This window comes from Lonchura striata, chromosome 37, assembly GCF_050655825.1.
Source record: "Lonchura striata isolate lonStrDom1 chromosome 37, ASM5065582v1, whole genome shotgun sequence".
Lineage (NCBI taxonomy): Eukaryota > Metazoa > Chordata > Aves > Passeriformes > Estrildidae > Lonchura > Lonchura striata.
Window position 1 is genome coordinate 14,327,837 of NC_140739.1, and position 18,440 is coordinate 14,346,276.

Below are 18,440 nucleotides of genomic sequence, written 5' to 3' on the forward strand. Positions count from 1 at the left end.
GCCCACACGGGGGGGAATTAAAAGGGCGACGGCGCCGCCAAATTTTGGAAGTTTTTGGGGCGCCCCAAAAAATTTTTGGGGGGTTCAAGGAGCGGAAACAGAAATTTTGGGGTGAAACGAGTTTATTTGGAGGGGGAAATGGGACCTGGGGGTTCCAGGGGGGTTTTGGGGGGAATTATGGGAATTTGGGGGGATTAATGGGAATTTGGGGGGGAATAATGGGAATTTGGGGGGGATTAATGGGAATTTGGGGGGATTAATGGGAATTTGGGGGGATTAATGGGAATTTGGGGGGATTAATGGGAATTTGGGGGGGATTAATGGGAATTTGGGGGGATTAATGGGAATTTGGGGGGATTAACGGGATTTTGGGGGGGAATAATGAGAATTTGGAAATTTTGGGGGGATTTTGGGGTTCCAGGCTGGATTTTGGGTGGAATTAAAGGGATTTTGGGGGGGATTAATGGGAATTTGGGGAAGATTAACAGGAATTTGGGGATTTTGGGGGGGATTTGGGGTTTTTGGGGGGATTTTGGGGTCCCCCCTAGGCCTGCATCACCGGCCGGGATTTTTTGGCCTCCAGGGAAACTCCGGCGCCAGCGAAGCCGGTCCCGCCCTGGGGGGGGAAAAGGGGTGAGGGGGGACCCCAAAATTGCCCAAAATCCCCCCAAAATCCAACCCGGAGCCCAAAAATCCCCAAAAATCCAACCCGGGGCCCAAAATCCCCGAAAATCTCCCCAAAAATCCAACCCAGAGCCCAAAAATTCCCGAAATCCAACCCAGAGCCCAGAAATCCCCAAAATTTCACTCAAAACCCAGCCCAGAGCCCAAAATCCCCGAAAATCTCCCCAAAAATCCAACCCGGAGCCCAAAAATCCCCAAAAATCCAACCCGGAGCCCAAAATCCCCGAAAATCTCCCCAAAATCCAACCCAGATCCCCAAACCTGAAAAATTTCACCCAAAATCCAACCCAGAGCCCAAAAATTGCTCTGAATTTCCCCCAAAACCCAAACCCAAAAGTTTCACCCAAAATCCCCCAAAAATACCAGAAATTCCCCCCAAAACTCCCCAAATCCCCCAAAATGCACCTAAAACCCCCAAAAATCCCTAAAACTCCCCAAGAATCCCGAAAATCTCCACAAAATCCCAAAACTCCCCAAAATCCCCCCAAAAATCCCCCAAACTCTCCAAGAATCACCCAAACTCCCCAAAAATCCCCCAAAAATTTCCCAAATTTCCCCCCAAAACTCCCCAAAAATCCCCCCAAAAATCCCCATAACTCCCCGAAATCTCACAAAATCTCTCCAAAACTCCCCAAGAATCCCCAAAATCTCCACAAAATTCCCACAAAAATCCCCCAAACCCCCCAAACTCCCCAAGAATCCCCAAAATCCCCCTAAAACTCTCAAAAATCCCCAAAATCCCCCTAAAAATGCCCAAAACTCCCCAAAAATCCACAAAATCCCCAAAAATCCCCCCCAAAACTCCCAAAGAATCCCCAAAATCTTCCCAAAATCCCCCCAACTACCCAAAAATCCCCCCCAAAATCCTCCTCAAAACTCCCCAAAAAATCCCCCCAAAACCTCCTAAATTCCCCCAATCTCCCCAAAAATCCCCCCAAAAATTCCCAAAAATCTGCAAAATCTCCCCTAAACTCCCCAAAATCCCTCCAAAAGTCCCCAAAATCCCCCAAATCACCCCAAACTCCCCCTCAAAAAATCCCCAAAAATCCCCTAAATTCCCCCAAAATCCCCCCAAAACTCCCCAAGAATCCCCAAAATCCCAAAAATCCCCCCAACTTCCCAAAAATCCTCCCCAAAATCCCCAAAACTTCCCAAAATCCCCCTCAAAACTCCCCAAAAATCCCCAAAATCCCCCCAAAAATCCCCAAACTCTCCCCCAATATCTTCCCAAAATCCCCCAACTCCTCAAAAATCCCCCCCAAAAATCCCCAAAACTCCCCAAAAAAATCCCCGCAAAATCCCCTAAATTCCCCCAAAATCCCCCAAAAATTCCCAAAAATCCGCAAAATCTCCCCAAAATCCCCCCAAAAGTCCCCAAAATCATCCCAAACTCCCCATAATCCCCCTCAAAAAATCCCCAAAAATCCCCCCAAAATCCCCTAAATTCCCCCAAAATCCCCCCAAAAATCCCCAAAATCCCCCAAAACTCCCCAAAATTCCCCAAATTCCCCAAATCCCCCCAAATCCCCCGTCCCACCCTCTGCAGCTCGATGATGTCGCTCTCGCTCAGGGCGGCGCCGCTCAGCGGGTCCCGCATGGCCGGACGGAGCAGGCGCTGGACTGCGGCCAGAGTGACCACTGCCCCCCTGGACAGAGTGACCACCGAGTGACCACTGAGTGACCAGTGACCACTGACCCACAGTGACCACTGAGTGACCCACAGTGACCACTGAGTGACCACTGACCCACAGTGACCACTGCCCCCCTGGGGAGTGACCACCGAGTGACCACCGAGTGACCACCGAGTGACCAGTGACCACCGAGTGACCAATGACCACTGAGTGACCACCGAGTGACCCACAGTGACCACCGAGTGACCACTGAGTGACCACCGAGTGACCCACAGTGACCACTGAGTGACCACTGCCCCCCTGGGGAGTGACCACCGAGTGACCACCGAGTGACCACCGAGTGACCAGTGACCCACAGTGACCACTGCCCCCCTGGGGAGTGACCACCGAGTGACCACTGAGTGACCACCGAGTGACCACTGAGTGACCCACAGTGACCACCGAGTGACCACCGAGTGACCACTGAGTGACCCACAGTGACCACCGAGTGACCACCGAGTGACCCACTGTGACCACCGAGTGACCACTGAGTGACCACCGAGTGACCCACAGTGACCACTGAGTGACCACTGCCCCCCTGGGGAGTGACCACCGAGTGACCACCGAGTGACCAGTGACCCACAGTGACCACTGAGTGACCACCGAGTGACCAGTGACCCACAGTGACCACTGAGTGACCACTGAGTGACCACTGAGTGACCACTGCCCCCCTGGGGAGTGACCACCGAGTGACCACTGAGTGACCACTGACCCACAGTGACCACCGAGTGACCACTGAGTGACAAGTGACCATCGAGTGACCACTGAGTGACCAGTGACCACTGAGTGACCACTGACCCACAGTGACCACTGAGCCCTGGGCACACGGGCAGTGGTCACTCATTGGTCACTCATTGGTCACTAAGAGGCACTCATTGGTCACTCAGGGTCACTCGGGTCACTCAGGGGTCACTCATTGGTCACTCATTGGTCACTCATTGGTCACTCAGGGGTCACTCAGGGTCACTCATTGGTCACTCAGGGGTCACTCATTGGTCACTCAGGGTCACTCGGGTCACTCAGGGGTCACTCATTGGTCACTCAGGGTCACTCATTGGTCACTCAGGGGTCACTCATTGGTCACTCAGGGTCACTCGGGTCACTCAGGGTCACTCATTGGTCACTCAGGGTCACTCATTGGTCACTCAGGGGTCACTCATTGGTCATTCAGGGTCACTCAGGGGTCACTCATTGGTCACTAAGGGGCACTCATTGGTCACTCATTGGTCACTCAGTGGTCACTCATTGGTCACTCAGGGGTCAGTGGTCACTCATTGGTCACTCAGTGGTCACTCACGATGGCCGCAGCACGGCGCAGGGCGTGGCGTTGCCCAGCGGGTCGCCGGTCAGCGCGCACACGTAGCGGTCACTGGGGGTCAGTCAGGGTCAGTCAGGGTCAGTCAATGGTCACTCATTGGTCACTCAGGGGTCAGTGGTCACTCATTGGTCACTCAGTGGTCACTCAGTGGTCACTCACGATGGCCGCAGCACGGCGCAGGGCGTGGCGTTGCCCAGCGGGTCGCCGGTCAGCGCGCACACGTAGCGGTCACTGGGGGTCAGTCAATGGTCACTCAGGGTCACTCATTGGTCACTCATTGGTCACTCAGGGATCAGTGGTCACTCATTGGTCACTCAGGGTCAGTCAGTGGTCACTCAGGGTCAGTCAGTGGTCACTCATTGGTCACTCAGGGGTCAGTGGTCACTCAGTGGTCACTCAGGGGTCAGTGGTCACTCAGTGGTCACTCAGTGGTCACTCAGGGGTCAGTGGTCACTCAGTGGTCACTCATTGGTCACTCAGAGGTCAGTGGTCACTCAGTGGTCACTCAGGGGTCAGTGGTCACTCAGTGGTCACTCAGAGGTCAGTGGTCACTCAGTGGTCACTCAGTGGTCACTCACGATGGCCGCAGCACGGCGCAGGGCATGGCGTTGCCCAGCGGGTCGCCGGTCAGCGCGCACACGTAGCGGTCACTGGGGGTCACTCAGGGTCAGTCAATGGTCACTCAGGGGTCAGTGGTCAGTCAGTGGTCACTCAGGGGTCAGTGGTCACTCAGTGGTCACTCACGATGGCCGCAGCACGGCGCAGGGCGTGGCGTTGCCCAGCGGGTCGCCGGTCAGCGCGCACACGTAGCGGTCACTGGGCGCTCGGGCCAGCAGGCGGGCGGGGCTCAGGCCGCGCTGGGCCGGGGTGAAGTGGACACTGACCAGCTGGGCCAGGCGCAGCCGCCGGCCGGACATGGGGCAGCGCGCGCCGCGCTCCTGGGGGCACCAAAGCACACAAATCAGCCCAAATTCAACCGAATCAGCCAAAATTCACCCAAAATCAGCCCAAATTCAACCGAATCAGCCCAAATTAACCCGGAATCAGCCCAAAATCAGCCAAATCAGCCCCAAATCAGCCCAAATCAGCCCAAATTCACCCAAAATCAGCCCAAAATCAGCCCAAATCAGCCAAATCAGCCCAAATTCACCCAAAATCAGCCCAAATCAGCCCAAAATCACCCAAATCAGCCAAAATTCAGCCCAAATTCACCCAAAATCAGCCCAAATTCACCCAAAATCAGCCAAAATCAGCCCAAATTCACCCGGAATCAGCCAAATCAGCCCAAAATCACCCGAAATCAGCCCAAATTAATCCGAAATCCACCCAAATTCACCCAAGTCAGCCCAAAATCAGCCAAATCAGCCCAAAATCACCCGAAATCAGCCCAAATCACCCGAAATCAGCCCAAATTCACCCGAAATCAACCCAAATTCACCCAAAAATCAGCCCAAAATCAACCCAAAATCAGCCCAATCAGCCCAAAATCACCCGAAATCAGCCCAAATTCACCCAAAATCAACCCAAATTAACCCGAAATCAGCCCAAAATCAGCCCAAATTCAACCGAATCAGCCAAAATTCACCCGGAATCAGCCCAAAATCACCCGAAATCAGCCCAAATTCACCCAAAATCAGCCCAAATCAGCCCAAAATCACCCAAAATCAGCCCAAAATCAGCCCAAATCAGCCAAATCAGCCCAAATTCACCCAAAATCAACCCAAATTCACCCGGAATCAGCCCAAAATCAGCCCAAATTCACCCAAAATCAGCCAAATTCACCCAAAATCGGCCAAATTAACCCGAAATCCACCCAAAATCACCCGAAATCCACCCAAATTCACCCAAATTCACCCAAATCAGCCAAATTCACCCAAAATCAGCCCAAATTAACCTGAAATAATTAAACCCCAAATCAGCCCACATTAACCCAAAATCAGCCCAAATTAACCTGAAATTATCCAAAATCAACCCAAAATCACCCAAAATCAACCCAAAATCACCCAAATTCACCCAAAATCAGCCCAAATTAACCTGAAATAATTAAACCAAAATCAGCCCAAATTAACCCGAAATCCACCCAAAATCACCCAAATTCACCCAAAATCAACCCAAAATCACCCAAATTCACCCGAATCAGCCCAAATTAACCCGAAATTAAACCCAAAATAAACCCAAAACCAGCCCAAATTAACCCGAAATTAACCCCAAAATCAGACCAAATTAACCAGAAATCAACCCAAAATCAGCCCAAATTGACCCAAAAAAACCCCAAAATCTGCCCAAATTAACCAGAAATCAACCCAAAATCAGCCCAAATAAACCCGAAATTAAACCCAAAAATTAACCCCAAAAATAAACACAAAATCACCCGAAATAAACCCGAAATCAGACCAAATTAACCCGAAATTAACCCCAAAAATAAACACAAAATAAACCCCAAAAATAAACACAAAATAAACCCAAAATCAGCCCAAATAAACCCAAAATTAACCCCAAAAATAAACCCGAAATCATCCCAAATAAACCCAAAATTAACCCCAAAAACGAACCTAAAATCACCCAAAATAAACCCAAAATTATCCCCAAAAATAAATACAAAATCCCCTGAAATTAACCCAAAATTAAACCCAAAAATAAACACAAAATCACCCAAAATAAACCCAAAATTAGCCCCAAAAATAAACCTGAAATCACCCAAAATAAACCCAAAATCAGCCCAAAATTATCCCCGAAAATAACCCAAAATCACCCCAAAAACACAAAAAAACCCAAAATCACCCCAAAACCCCCCAGTCAGTGCTCAGCGGTCAGTTGGTCACTCAGTGGTCAGTTGGTCAGTGGTCACTCAGTGGTCAGTGGTCAGTTGGTCAGTTGGTCACTCAGTGGTCAGTGGTCACTCAGTGGTCAGTGGTCACTCAGTGGTCAGTTGGTCACTCAGTGGTCACTCAGTGGTCAGTGGTCACTCAGTGGTCAGTTGGTCACTCAGTGGTCACTCAGTGGTCAGTGGTCAGTGGTCAGTGGTCACTCAGTGGTCAGTGGTCAGTTGGTCACTCAGTGGTCACTCAGTGGTCAGTGGTCACTCAGTGGTCAGTGGTCAGTTGGTCAGTTGGTCACTCAGTGGTCAGTTGGTCACTCAGTGGTCAGTTGGTCAGTTGGTCACTCTGGTCAGTGGTCAGTTGGTCACTCAGTGGTCACTCAGTGGTCAGTGGTCACTCAGTGGTCAGTTGGTCAGTTGGTCACTCAGTGGTCAGTTGGTCAGTTGGTCACTCTGGTCAGTGGTCAGTTGGTCACTCAGTGGTCACTCTGGTCAGTGGTCAGTTGGTCACTCAGTGGTCACTCAGTGGTCAGTTGGTCAGTTGGTCAGTTGGTCACTCAGTGGTCAGTTGGTCACTCATTGGTCACTCTGGTCAGTTGGTCAGTTGGTCAGTGGTCACTCAGTGGTCACTCAGTGGTCACTCAGTGGTCAGTGGTCAGTTGGTCACTCAGTGGTCACTCGGTCACTCAGTGGTCACTCTGGTCAGTTGGTCAGTTGGTCACTCAGTGGTCACTCTGGTCAGTTGGTCAGTTGGTCACTCAGTGGTCACTCTGGTCAGTTGGTCAGTTGGTCACTCTGGTCAGTTGGTCACTCGGTCACTCACGGGTCTCTGCAGCCGCTCGGCTCCGGCCTCGGGGGTCAGGGAGGGGATCCAGAAACTGGGGAGGGGTCCCGGGGGGGCTGGGGAGGGGGAGGGGCTGAGATCCCGAAATAGCCCAAAATACCCCAAAATGTCCCAAAATACCCCAAAATAGCCCAAAATATCCCAACATTCCCCCAAAATACCCCAAAATGTCCCAAAATGTACCAAAATAGCCCAAAATAGCCCAAAATGTACCAAAATGTCCCAAAATAGCCCAAAATAGCCCAAAATGTCCCAAAATAGCCCAAAATGTCCCAAAATATCCCAAAATATCCCAAAATGTCCCAAAATAGCCCAAAATGTCCCAAAATATCCCAAAATGTCCCAAAATAGCCCAAAATGTCCCAAAATACCCCAAAATATCCCAAAATATCCCAAAATGTCCCAAAATGTCCCAAAATATCCCAAAAATACCCCAAAATGTCCCAAAATATCCCAACATTCCCCCAAAATACCCCAAAATGTCCCAAAATACCCCAAAATATCCCAAAATATCCCAAAATGTCCCAAAATGTCCCAAAATATCCCAAAATGTCCCAAAATATCCCAAAATATCCCAAAAATCCCAAAATGTCCCAAAATACCCCAAAATATCCCAAAATGTCCCAAAATGTCCCAAAATATCCCAAAATCCCCCCAAAATATCCCAAAATATCCCAAAATACCCCAAAATGTCCCAAAATATCCCAAAATCCCCCCCAAATATCCCAAAATATCCCAAAATACCCCAAAATATCCCAACATTCCCCCAAAATATCCCTAATATCCAAAATCCCAAAAAATCCCCAAATTCCCAAAAATCCCTAAATTCCAAAAAACTCCCAAAAATACCTTGAAAATTCCCCAAAAATCCCCAAATCCCCCCAAAAAATCACCCCAAAAAACTCCCCAAATTCTCCCAATATCCTCCTAAAAAATCCCCAAAATCACCCAAAATCCATCCCAAACCCCACCGAAAGCGCCCAAATCCCCCCAAATTCTCCCAAAATTCATCCCAACCCCCCCAAAATCCATCCCAAAACCCCCCAAAATCTCCTGAAACCCCCCAAAATCCCCCCAAAATCCCCCAAAATCCCCCCCAAAACCCACCCAGAATCCCCCCAAATCCTCCCCAAACCCCCCAAAATCCCCCCAAAATCCATCCCAAAGCCCACCCAAATCCCCTCCAGAACCCCCAAAATCCCCCCAAATCCCCCCAAAATTCCTCTCCAGATCCTCCCAACCCCCCCCAAACCCCTCCAGACCCCCCAAATCCTCCCCAAACCCCCCGAAATCCCACCCAAATACCCCCTGAATCCCCCCAAATCCATCCAAATCCCCCCAAAATCCCCCAAAATCCCCCCAGCCCCCCAAAATCCCCCCAAACCCCCCCCAAATCCCACCCAAACCTCCCCAAATTCCCCCCCAAAACCCCCCAGACCCCCCAAATCCCCCCCAAAATCCCCCCAAATCCAGCCAAACCTCCCAAACCCCCCAAAATCCAGCCCAAACCCCCACAAATCCCCCCCAAAGCCCCCCAAAACTCCCCCCAAACCCCCTCCAGACCCCCCCAAAATCCCACCCAAACCCCCCCAGACCCACCCAAATTCCCTCCCAAACCCCCCCAAAATCCCACCCCAACCCCTCCAGACCCCCCAAATCCCCCCCGAAACCCCACCCAAATCCCCCCCAAATTCCCCCCCAAAACCCCCAAAATCCATCCCAAACCCCCCCAGACCCCCCAAATCCCCCAAATTCCCCCCCAAACCCCTCCAGACCCCAACAAAATCCTCCCCAATCCCCCCCAACCCCCCCCCAAACCTCCCAAAATTCATCCCAAACCCCCACCAAACCCCCCCAAAATCCTCCCCAAGCCCCCAAACCCCCCCCAAACCCCCCAAATTCCCCCCCAGACCCCCCAAAATCCCCTCAAATCCCCCCCAAACTCCCCAAATTCCCCCCCAGACCCCCCAAAATCCCCCTCAAACCCCCCAAACTCCCCCAGACCCCCCAAAATCCCCCCAAATCCCCAAAATTCCCCCCCAAATCCCCCCCAAACCCCCCAAAATCCCCCCAATCCCCCCAAACCCCCCAATCCCCCCCAAATCCCCCGATCCCATCCCCGCTCACCGCCGCCCGCGGGGGTCTCTCTCCCGGCCCCGTTCCCCGGGGGGGTCTCGGTCTCCAGGAAGCTCCGGAGGGCAGCGCCCGCAGCCCCCCGCCCCTGACCCTGCCCCTGCCCCTGACCCTGCTGCTGCTGGCGCCGCTCGGCGCGCTGCCGCTGCCAGGCCTGCACCCCAAAAATCCAGCAGGGACCCCAAAAATGAGACAGGGAACCCAAAAACCCCAAATCCGGGGGTTTGACCCCGAATTTCTGGGGTTTGACCCCGAATTCCCCCCCCCCGGCTGCTGCTGCTGCCGGTGCCACTCAGCGCGCTGCCGCTGCCAGGCCTGCACCCCGAAAATCCACCAGGGACCCCAAAAATTCGTCAGGGACCCCAAAAATTCATCAGGGACCCCAAAATCCCCAAATCCGGGGGTTTGACCCCGAATTTCTGGGGTTTGACCCTGAATTTCTGGGGTTTGACACCGAATTTCTGGGGTTTGACCCTGAATTTCTGGGGTTTGACTCCAAATTCCTGCCCCGCTGCCGCTGCCAGGCCTGCACCCCAAAAATCCACCAGGGACCCCAAAAATGAGACAGGGACCCCAAAAACCCCAAATCCGGGGGTTTTACTCCAAATTTCTGGGGTTTGACCCCAAAATCCTGCCCCGCTGCCGCTGCCAGGCCTGCACCCCAAAAATCCACCAGGGACCCCAAAAATTCATCAGGGAACCCAAAAATTCATCAGGGACCCCAAAAATGAGACAGGGACCCCAAAAATGAGACAGGGAACCCAAAATCCCCAAATCCGGGGGTTTGACCCCGAATTTCTGGGATTTTACCCCAAATTTCTGGGGTTTTATCCTGAATTTCTGGGTGATTTTGGGATTTTTTGGGGGATTTTTTGGGGTTTCTTTGGGGGTTTTTTGGGTGGATTTTGGTTTTTTTTGTGGGGGATTTTTTGGGGTTTTTGGGGGATTTGGGGATTTTTGGGATTTTTGGGAATTTTGGATTTCTCACCTTGGTCTCACGGGCGATTTTGGGATTTTTTGGGGGATTTTGTGGGGTTTCTTTGGGGGTTTTTTGGGGGATTTTGGGGTTTTTGGGGGGGATTTTTTGGGGTTTTTGGGAATTTTGGGAATTTTGGATTTCTCACCTTGGTCTCACGGGCGATTTTGGGATTTTTTTGGGATTTTTTTGGGGTTTCTTTGGGGGTTTTTTTGGGGGATTTTGGGGTTTTTGGGGGGGGATTTTTTGGGGGTTTTAGGGGATTTGGGGATATTTGGGAATTTTGGATTTCTCACCTTGGTCTCGCGGGCGATTTTGGGATTTTTTTGGGGGATTTTGTGGGGTTTCTTTGGGGGTTTTTTGGGGGGATTTTGTTTTTTTTGGGGGGGGATTTTTTGGGGGTTTTTTGGGGATTTGGGGATTTTTGGGGAATTTTGGGAATTTTTGGGTTCTCACCTTGGTCTCGCGGGCGATTTTGGGATTTTTTGGGGGATTTTTTGGGGTTTCTTTGGGGTTTTTTGGGGTTTCTTTGGGGGTTTTTTGGGTGGATTTTGGGTTTTTGTGGGGGATTTTTTGGGGTTTTTGGGGGATTTGGGGATTTTTGGGAATTTTGGGAATTTTTGGGTTCTCACCTTGGTCTCACGGGCGATTTTGGGATTTTTTGGGGGATTTTGTGGGGTTTCTTTGGGGGATTTTGGGGTTTTTGGGGGGGGATTTTTTGGGGTTTTTGGGGGGATTTAGGGATTTTTTGGGAATTTTGGGAATTTTTGGATTTCTCACCTTGGTCTCGCGGGCGATTTTGGGATTTTTGGGGGATTTTTTGGGGTTTCTTTGGGGTTTTTTGGGGTTTCTTTGGGGTTTTTTTGGGGGGATTTTTTGGGGTTTTTAGGGGATTTGGGGATTTTTGGGAATTTTGGGAATTTTGGATTTCTCACCTTGGTCTCAGGGGCGATTTTGGGATTTTTTGGGGGATTTTTTTGGGGTTTCTTTGGGGTTTTTTTGGGGGTTTCTTTGGGGTTTTTTTGGGGGGATTTTGGGTTTTTGTGGGGGATTTTTTGGGGGTTTTGGGGGATTTGGGGATATTTGGGGATATTTGGGGATTTTTGGGAATTTTGGATTTCTCACCTTGGTCTTGCGGGCGATTTTGGGATTTTTTGGGGGATTTTTTTGGGGTTTCTTTGGGGTTTTTTTGGGGGGATTTTGGGGTTTTTGTGGGGGATTTTTTGGGGATATTTGGGAATTTTGGGAATTTTGGGAATTTTTGGGTTCTCACCTTGGTCTCACGGGCGATTTTGGGACTTTTTGGGGGATTTTTTTGGGGTTTCTTTGGGGGTTTTTTTGGGGGATTTTGGGGTTTTTGGGGGGGATTTTTGGGGTTTTTGGGGGATTTTTGGGAATTTTGGATTTCTCACCTTGGTCTCACGGGCGATTTTGGGATTTTTTGGGGGATTTTTTTGAGGTTTCTTTGGGGGTTTTTTGGGGGGATTTTGGGTTTTTGTGGGGGATTTTTTGGGGTTTTTGGGGATATTTGGGGATTTTTTGGGAATTTTGGGAATTTCGGATTTCTCACCTTGGTCTCGCGGGCGATTTTGGTTTTCTGGTGCAGCAGGTACCCCACGATGGCCTCGCGCTCGTACAGGAACCCGTCGGGGCTGGGGAGATTCGGGAACCCCAAAATTATTTGGGGAACCCCAAAATTATTCGGGAGCGATTTGGGGTCGGGGCGACCAGAAATGGTCAAATTTGGGCGGTTTTGGGGCGGATTTGGGGGTTTTTTGGGGTTTTTTTGGGGTTCTGTGGGGGTCTTGGTTGGGGTTTTGGGGATTTTTGGGGTTTTTTGGGGGTATTTGGGGCTTCTTTGGGGTGGTTTTGGGGGATTTTGGCTTTTTTGGGGTGGTTTTGGGGGATTTTGGGTTTTATTTTGGGGTGGTTTTGGGGGATTTTGGGGTTTTTTTGGGGGCATTTTTGGGGTTTTTTTGGGCCAGTTTAGGGGATTTTGGTGCACTTTTGGGGTTATAATTTAGTTATTTTGGGGCTGATTTTGGGCTATTTTTGGGCTATTTCAGGGCTGATTTTGGGTTATAATTCGGATATTTCAGGGCAGGTTTGGGGCTATTTTTGGGCTATTTTTGGGCAGTTTTGGGGCTATTTTTGGGTTATTTCAGGGCTGATTTTGGGGCTATTTCTGGGCTATTTCAGGGCTGGTTTGGGGCTATTTCAGGGTAGTTTTGGGTCTATTTTTGGGCTGGTTTCGGGGCTGATTTTGGGGCTATTTCTGGGCTATTTCAGGGCTGGTTTGGGTCTATTTCAGGGCTGGTTTTGGGCTGGTTTTGGGCTATTTCGGGGCTGATTTTGGGCTATTTCTGGGCTGATTTTGGGCTATTTCTGGGGTGATTTTGGGCTATTTCTGGGCTATTTCAGGGCTGCTTTGGGGCTATTTCAGGGTAGTTTTGGGTCTATTTTTGGGCTGGTTTTGGGGCTGGTTTGGGGCTATTTTTGGGCTATTTCAGGGCAGTTTTGGGTCTATTTCAGGGCTGGTTTTGGGCTGATTTTGGGCTATTTCGGGGCTGATTTTGGGCTATTTCTGGGCTGATTTTGGGCTATTTTGGGGCTGATTTTGGGCTATTTCGGGGCTGATTTTGGGCTATTTTGGGGCTGATTTTGGGCTATTTTGGGGCTGATTTTGGGCTATTTCGGGGCTGATTTTGGGCTATTTCTGGGCTATTTTTGGCCTATTTCAGGTCAGGTTTGGGGCTATTTCAGGGCTGGTTTGGGGCTGATTTTGGGCTATTTTGGGGCTGATTTTGGGGCTGATTTTGGGCTATTTCTGGGCTATTTTTGGCCTATTTCAGGGCTGATTTTGGGGCTGATTTTGGGCTATTTCTGGGCTATTTTTGGCCTATTTCGGGGCTCACTCACGTCACCACGGGGTCCCGGCAGGGCTGCAGCGACAGGCAGCAGCAATCGAAATCCTTGATGGCGTCACGGCCCAGCCGCACGCGCTGCGTGCCGTAGCCCGAGGCGGCTGCGGGCAGCGGCGGCACGCGCGGCTCAGCCGACCAGAATCCCCCAAAAATCTCCCCAGAATCCCCAAAATCCCCCCAAAATCCCCCAAAATCCCCCCGAATCCCCCGAAATCCTCCAAAATCCCCCCAGAATCCCCAAAATCCCCCCAAAATCTCCCCCAAATCCCCCCACAATCCCCAAAATCTCCCCAAATTCCCCCAAATCCCCCCTGAATCCCCCCAAAATCTCCCCCAAATCCCCCAAAATCCCCCCAAACCACCCCAAATCCCTCCAAAATCCCCCCGAAATTCCCCCAAACCACCCCAAATCCCCCCGAATCTCCCCAAAATCCCCCCAAATCCTCCAAAATCCCCCCAAAATCCCCTCCAAATCCCCCAAAACCTCCCCAATCCCCCCGAATCCCCCAATCCCCCCCAATCCCCCCCAATCCCCCAATCCCCCCAATCCCCAATCCCCCAATCCCCAATCCCCAATCCCCAATCCCCAATCCCCAATCCCCCAATCCCCCCAATCCCCGTTCCCCCAATCCCCAATCCCCCAATCCCCAATCCCCCAATCCCCAATCCCCAATCCCCAATCCCCCAATCCCCAATCCCCAATCCCCCAATCCCCAATCCCCAATCCCCCAATCCCCAATCCCCAATCCCCAATCCCCCAATCCCCCAATCCCCAATCCCCAATCCCCAATCCCCAATCCCCGTTCCCCTAATCCCCAATCCCCCAATCCCCAATCCCCCAATCCCCAATCCCCAATCCCCAATCCCCCAATCCCCAATCCCCCAATCCCCAATCCCCAATCCCCCAATCCCCAATCCCCAATCCCCAATCCCCCAATCCCCCAATCCCCAATCCCCAATCCCCAATCCCCAATCCCCAATCCCCCAATCCCCAATCCCCAATCCCCAATCCCCCATCCCCGTTCCCCCAATCCCCCAATCCCCAATCCCCCATCCCCAATCCCCAATCCCCCAATCCCCAATCCCCAATCCCCCCAATCCCCAATCCCCCAATCCCCCAATCCCCAATCCCCGCTCCCCAATCCCCAATCCCCAATCCCCCAATCCCCAATCCCCCAATCCCCAATCCCCAATCCCCCAATCCCCAATCCCCCATCCCCAATCCCCCAATCCCCAATCCCCAATCCCCCCAATCCCCAATCCCCAATCCCCCAATCCCCAATCCCCAATCCCCAATCCCCCAATCCCCAATCCCCAATCCCCCCAATCCCCAATCCCCCAATCCCCCAATCCCCAATCCCCGCTCCCCAATCCCCAATCCCCAATCCCCCAATCCCCGCTCCCCAATCCCCAATCCCCAATCCCCAATCCCCAATCCCCCAATCCCCAATCCCCCATCCCCAATCCCCAATCCCCCAATCCCCAATCCCCAATCCCCCCAATCCCCAATCCCCAATCCCCCAATCCCCAATCCCCGCTCCCCAATCCCCAATCCCCAATCCCCCAATCCCCAATCCCCAATCCCCGCTCCCCAATCCCCAATCCCCAATCCCCAATCCCCAATCCCCCAATCCCCCAATCCCCAATCCCCAATCCCCCCAATCCCCAAACCCCCCCCATCCCCTCCAATCCCCCCAATCCCCAATCCCCAATCCCCAATCCCCCAATCCCCAATCCCCCAATCCCCAATCCCCAATCCCCCAATCCCCAATCCCCCAATCCCCAATCCCCAATCCCCAATCCCCCAATCCCCAATCCCCAATCCCCCAATCCCCAATCCCCAATCCCCAATCCCCCAATCCCCCAATCCCCAATCCCCAATCCCCCAATCCCCAATCCCCAATCCCCAATCCCCCAATCCCCAATCCCCCAATCCCCAATCCCCAATCCCCAATCCCCCAATCCCCAATCCCCAATCCCCAATCCCCCAATCCCCCAATCCCCAATCCCCAATCCCCCAATCCCCCAATCCCCAATCCCCAATCCCCCAATCCCCCCAATCCCCAATCCCCAATCCCCGTTCCCCTAATCCCCAATCCCCCATCCCCAATCCCCAATCCCCCAATCCCCAATCCCCAATCCCCAATCCCCAATCCCCCAATCCCCAATCCCCAATCCCCCAATCCCCCAATCCCCAATCCCCAATCCCCAATCCCCCAATTCCCGATCCCCAATCCCCAATCCCCCAATCCCCAATCCCCAATCCCCAATCCCCCAATCCCCCAATCCCCCCAATCCCCAATCCCCAATCCCCAATCCCCCAATCCCCAATCCCCGTTCCCCCAATCCCCAATCCCCCAATCCCCAATCCCCCAATCCCCAATCCCCAATCCCCAATCCCCCAATCCCCAATCCCCAATCCCCCAATCCCCAATCCCCAATCCCCCAATCCCCAATCCCCAATCCCCAATCCCCCAATCCCCCAATCCCCAATCCCCAATCCCCAATCCCCAATCCCCGTTCCCCTAATCCCCAATCCCCCAATCCCCAATCCCCCAATCCCCAATCCCCAATCCCCAATCCCCCAATCCCCAATCCCCCAATCCCCAATCCCCAATCCCCCAATCCCCAATCCCCAATCCCCAATCCCCCAATCCCCCAATCCCCAATCCCCAATCCCCAATCCCCAATCCCCAATCCCCCAATCCCCAATCCCCAATCCCCAATCCCCCATCCCCGTTCCCCCAATCCCCCAATCCCCAATCCCCCATCCCCAATCCCCAATCCCCCAATCCCCAATCCCCAATCCCCCCAATCCCCAATCCCCCAATCCCCCAATCCCCAATCCCCGCTCCCCAATCCCCAATCCCCAATCCCCCAATCCCCAATCCCCCAATCCCCAATCCCCAATCCCCCAATCCCCAATCCCCCATCCCCAATCCCCAATCCCCCAATCCCCAATCCCCAATCCCCCCAATCCCCAATCCCCAATCCCCCAATCCCCAATCCCCCATCCCCAATCCCCAATCCCCCAATCCCCAATCCCCAATCCCCCCAATCCCCAATCCCCCAATCCCCCAATCCCCAATCCCCGCTCCCCAATCCCCAATCCCCAATCCCCCAATCCCCAATCCCCAATCCCCGCTCCCCAATCCCCAATCCCCAATCCCCAATCCCCAATCCCCCAATCCCCCAATCCCCAATCCCCAATCCCCCCAATCCCCAAACCCCCCCCATCCCCTCCAATCCCCCCAATCCCCAATCCCCAATCCCCAATCCCCCAATCCCCAATCCCCCAATCCCCAATCCCCAATCCCCCAATCCCCAATCCCCCAATCCCCAATCCCCAATCCCCAATCCCCCAATCCCCAATCCCCAATCCCCCAATCCCCAATCCCCAATCCCCAATCCCCCAATCCCCCAATCCCCAATCCCCAATCCCCCAATCCCCAATCCCCAATCCCCCCAATCCCCAATCCCCAATCCCCGTTCCCCTAATCCCCAATCCCCCATCCCCAATCCCCAATCCCCCAATCCCCAATCCCCAATCCCCAATCCCCAATCCCCCAATCCCCAATCCCCAATCCCCCAATCCCCCAATCCCCAATCCCCAATCCCCAATCCCCCAATTCCCGATCCCCAATCCCCAATCCCCCAATCCCCAATCCCCAATCCCCAATCCCCCAATTCCCGATCCCCAATCCCCAATCCCCCAATCCCCAATCCCCAATCCCCCAATCCCCAATCCCCAATCCCCAATCCCCCAATCCCCAATCCCCAATCCCCAATCCCCAATCCCCCAATCCCCAATCCCCAATCCCCCAATCCCCAATCCCCAATCCCCCAGTTCCCCCAATTCCCAATCCCCAATCCCCCAATCCCCCAATCCCCAATCCCCCAATCCCCCAATCCCCAATCCCCAATCCCCAATCCCCCAATCCCCAATCCCCAATCCCCAATCCCCAATCCCCCAATCCCCAATCCCCAATCCCCAATCCCCAATCCCCCAATCCCCAATCCCCAATCCCCCAGTTCCCCCAATTCCCAATCCCCAATCCCCCAATCCCCAATCCCCCAATCCCCAATCCCCAATCCCCAATCCCCCAATCCCCAATCCCCCAATCCCCCAATCCCCAATCCCCAATCCCCAATCCCCAATCCCCCAATCCCCAATCCCCAATCCCCCAGTTCCCCCAATTCCCAATCCCCAATCCCCCAATCCCCAATCCCCCAATCCCCAATCCCCAATCCCCAATCCCCCAATCCCCAATCCCCCAATCCCCAATCCCCAATCCCCCAATCCCCAATCCCCAATCCCCAATCCCCCAATCCCCCAATCCCCAATCCCCAATCCCCAATCCCCAATCCCCAATCCCCAATCCCCAATCCCCAATCCCCGCTCCCCGCTCCCCGCTCCCCGTTCCCGCAGCGCACCCGTGTCCTTGCGCCGCTCGTGGTAGCTGTACACGGCCCCCGCCGTGCAGTTTTTGCCGTGCCGCGTCATGGCCGCGCCCGCGGGGACCCGCAGCGGGATTCCAAACGAGCCCGGGGGCTTTTTTTGGGTTTTTTTGGGTTTTTTTTGGAGTTTTGTTTTTTGGGGCTTCGCGCCCGCCTCGGGCCGGCAGCGGCGGAAGCGGCGGAAGGCGGAAGCGGAGACCGGAAGTGCGGCGGGGAAAAGGGTCCGGGTGGGGGCAGCGCTTTGGTTCCGCCCGTGCAGACCGCAGCTCCCAGTTCCGCCCGGGAGGGTTTTTTTTTGGGGGGATTTCGTGGGTTTTTGGGGCTTTTTTTTTACGGGGGGGCTCCCGCCCGCCGGCAGCAGCGGCGCGGCGGAAGCGGAGACCGGAAGTGCGGCGAGGAAAAGGGTCCGGGTGGGAGCGAGGTTTGGTTCCGCCCGGTTGGCGCCAGTTCAGCCTCCCTCAGCACGCTAGCCACGCCCACTTCGTGCTGCTCCACGTCGCCACGCCCCCAGAGGCGGAAACCCCTATGGCCACGCCCCAGCCACGCCCTTCGCCCATAGAAAATGCCTGGCCCCGCCCCTCAGGGCTCCCGCCACTCTCTGGCCACGCCCCATTT

The 18,440-nt window shown here is 53.4% G+C and overlaps 1 protein-coding gene across 4 annotated transcripts; it reads right to left on the reverse strand.

The window, feature by feature from the left end:
- Positions 1 to 104: 104 nt before the first annotated feature.
- On the reverse strand, positions 105 to 18,147 carry NOSIP (nitric oxide synthase interacting protein). 4 transcript variants are annotated; one of them, XR_014951003.1, is made up of 9 exons: positions 17,802 to 18,147; positions 13,363 to 13,468; positions 12,014 to 12,095; positions 9,462 to 9,621; positions 7,314 to 7,390; positions 4,417 to 4,610; positions 3,652 to 4,322; positions 2,222 to 2,330; positions 512 to 616 (listed from the first exon to the last, which is right to left on the reverse strand). XR_014951003.1 is itself a non-coding variant. In XM_085565846.1 (8 exons), exons 1-8 carry the CDS (start codon positions 17,869 to 17,871, stop codon positions 545 to 547), a joined length of 870 nt encoding a protein of 289 aa, XP_085421972.1. In that variant the 5' UTR covers positions 17,872 to 18,134; the 3' UTR covers positions 105 to 544. The 4 variants fall into 4 exon arrangements, 3 of the variants coding, with proteins under 3 accessions (XP_085421972.1, XP_085421971.1, XP_085421973.1); XM_085565846.1 differs by lacking the exon at positions 3,652 to 4,322 and having other exon boundaries at positions 105 to 616; positions 17,802 to 18,134; XM_085565845.1 differs by lacking the exons at positions 3,652 to 4,322; positions 4,417 to 4,610 and having other exon boundaries at positions 105 to 616; positions 17,802 to 18,131.
- Positions 18,148 to 18,440: the final 293 nt, after the last annotated feature.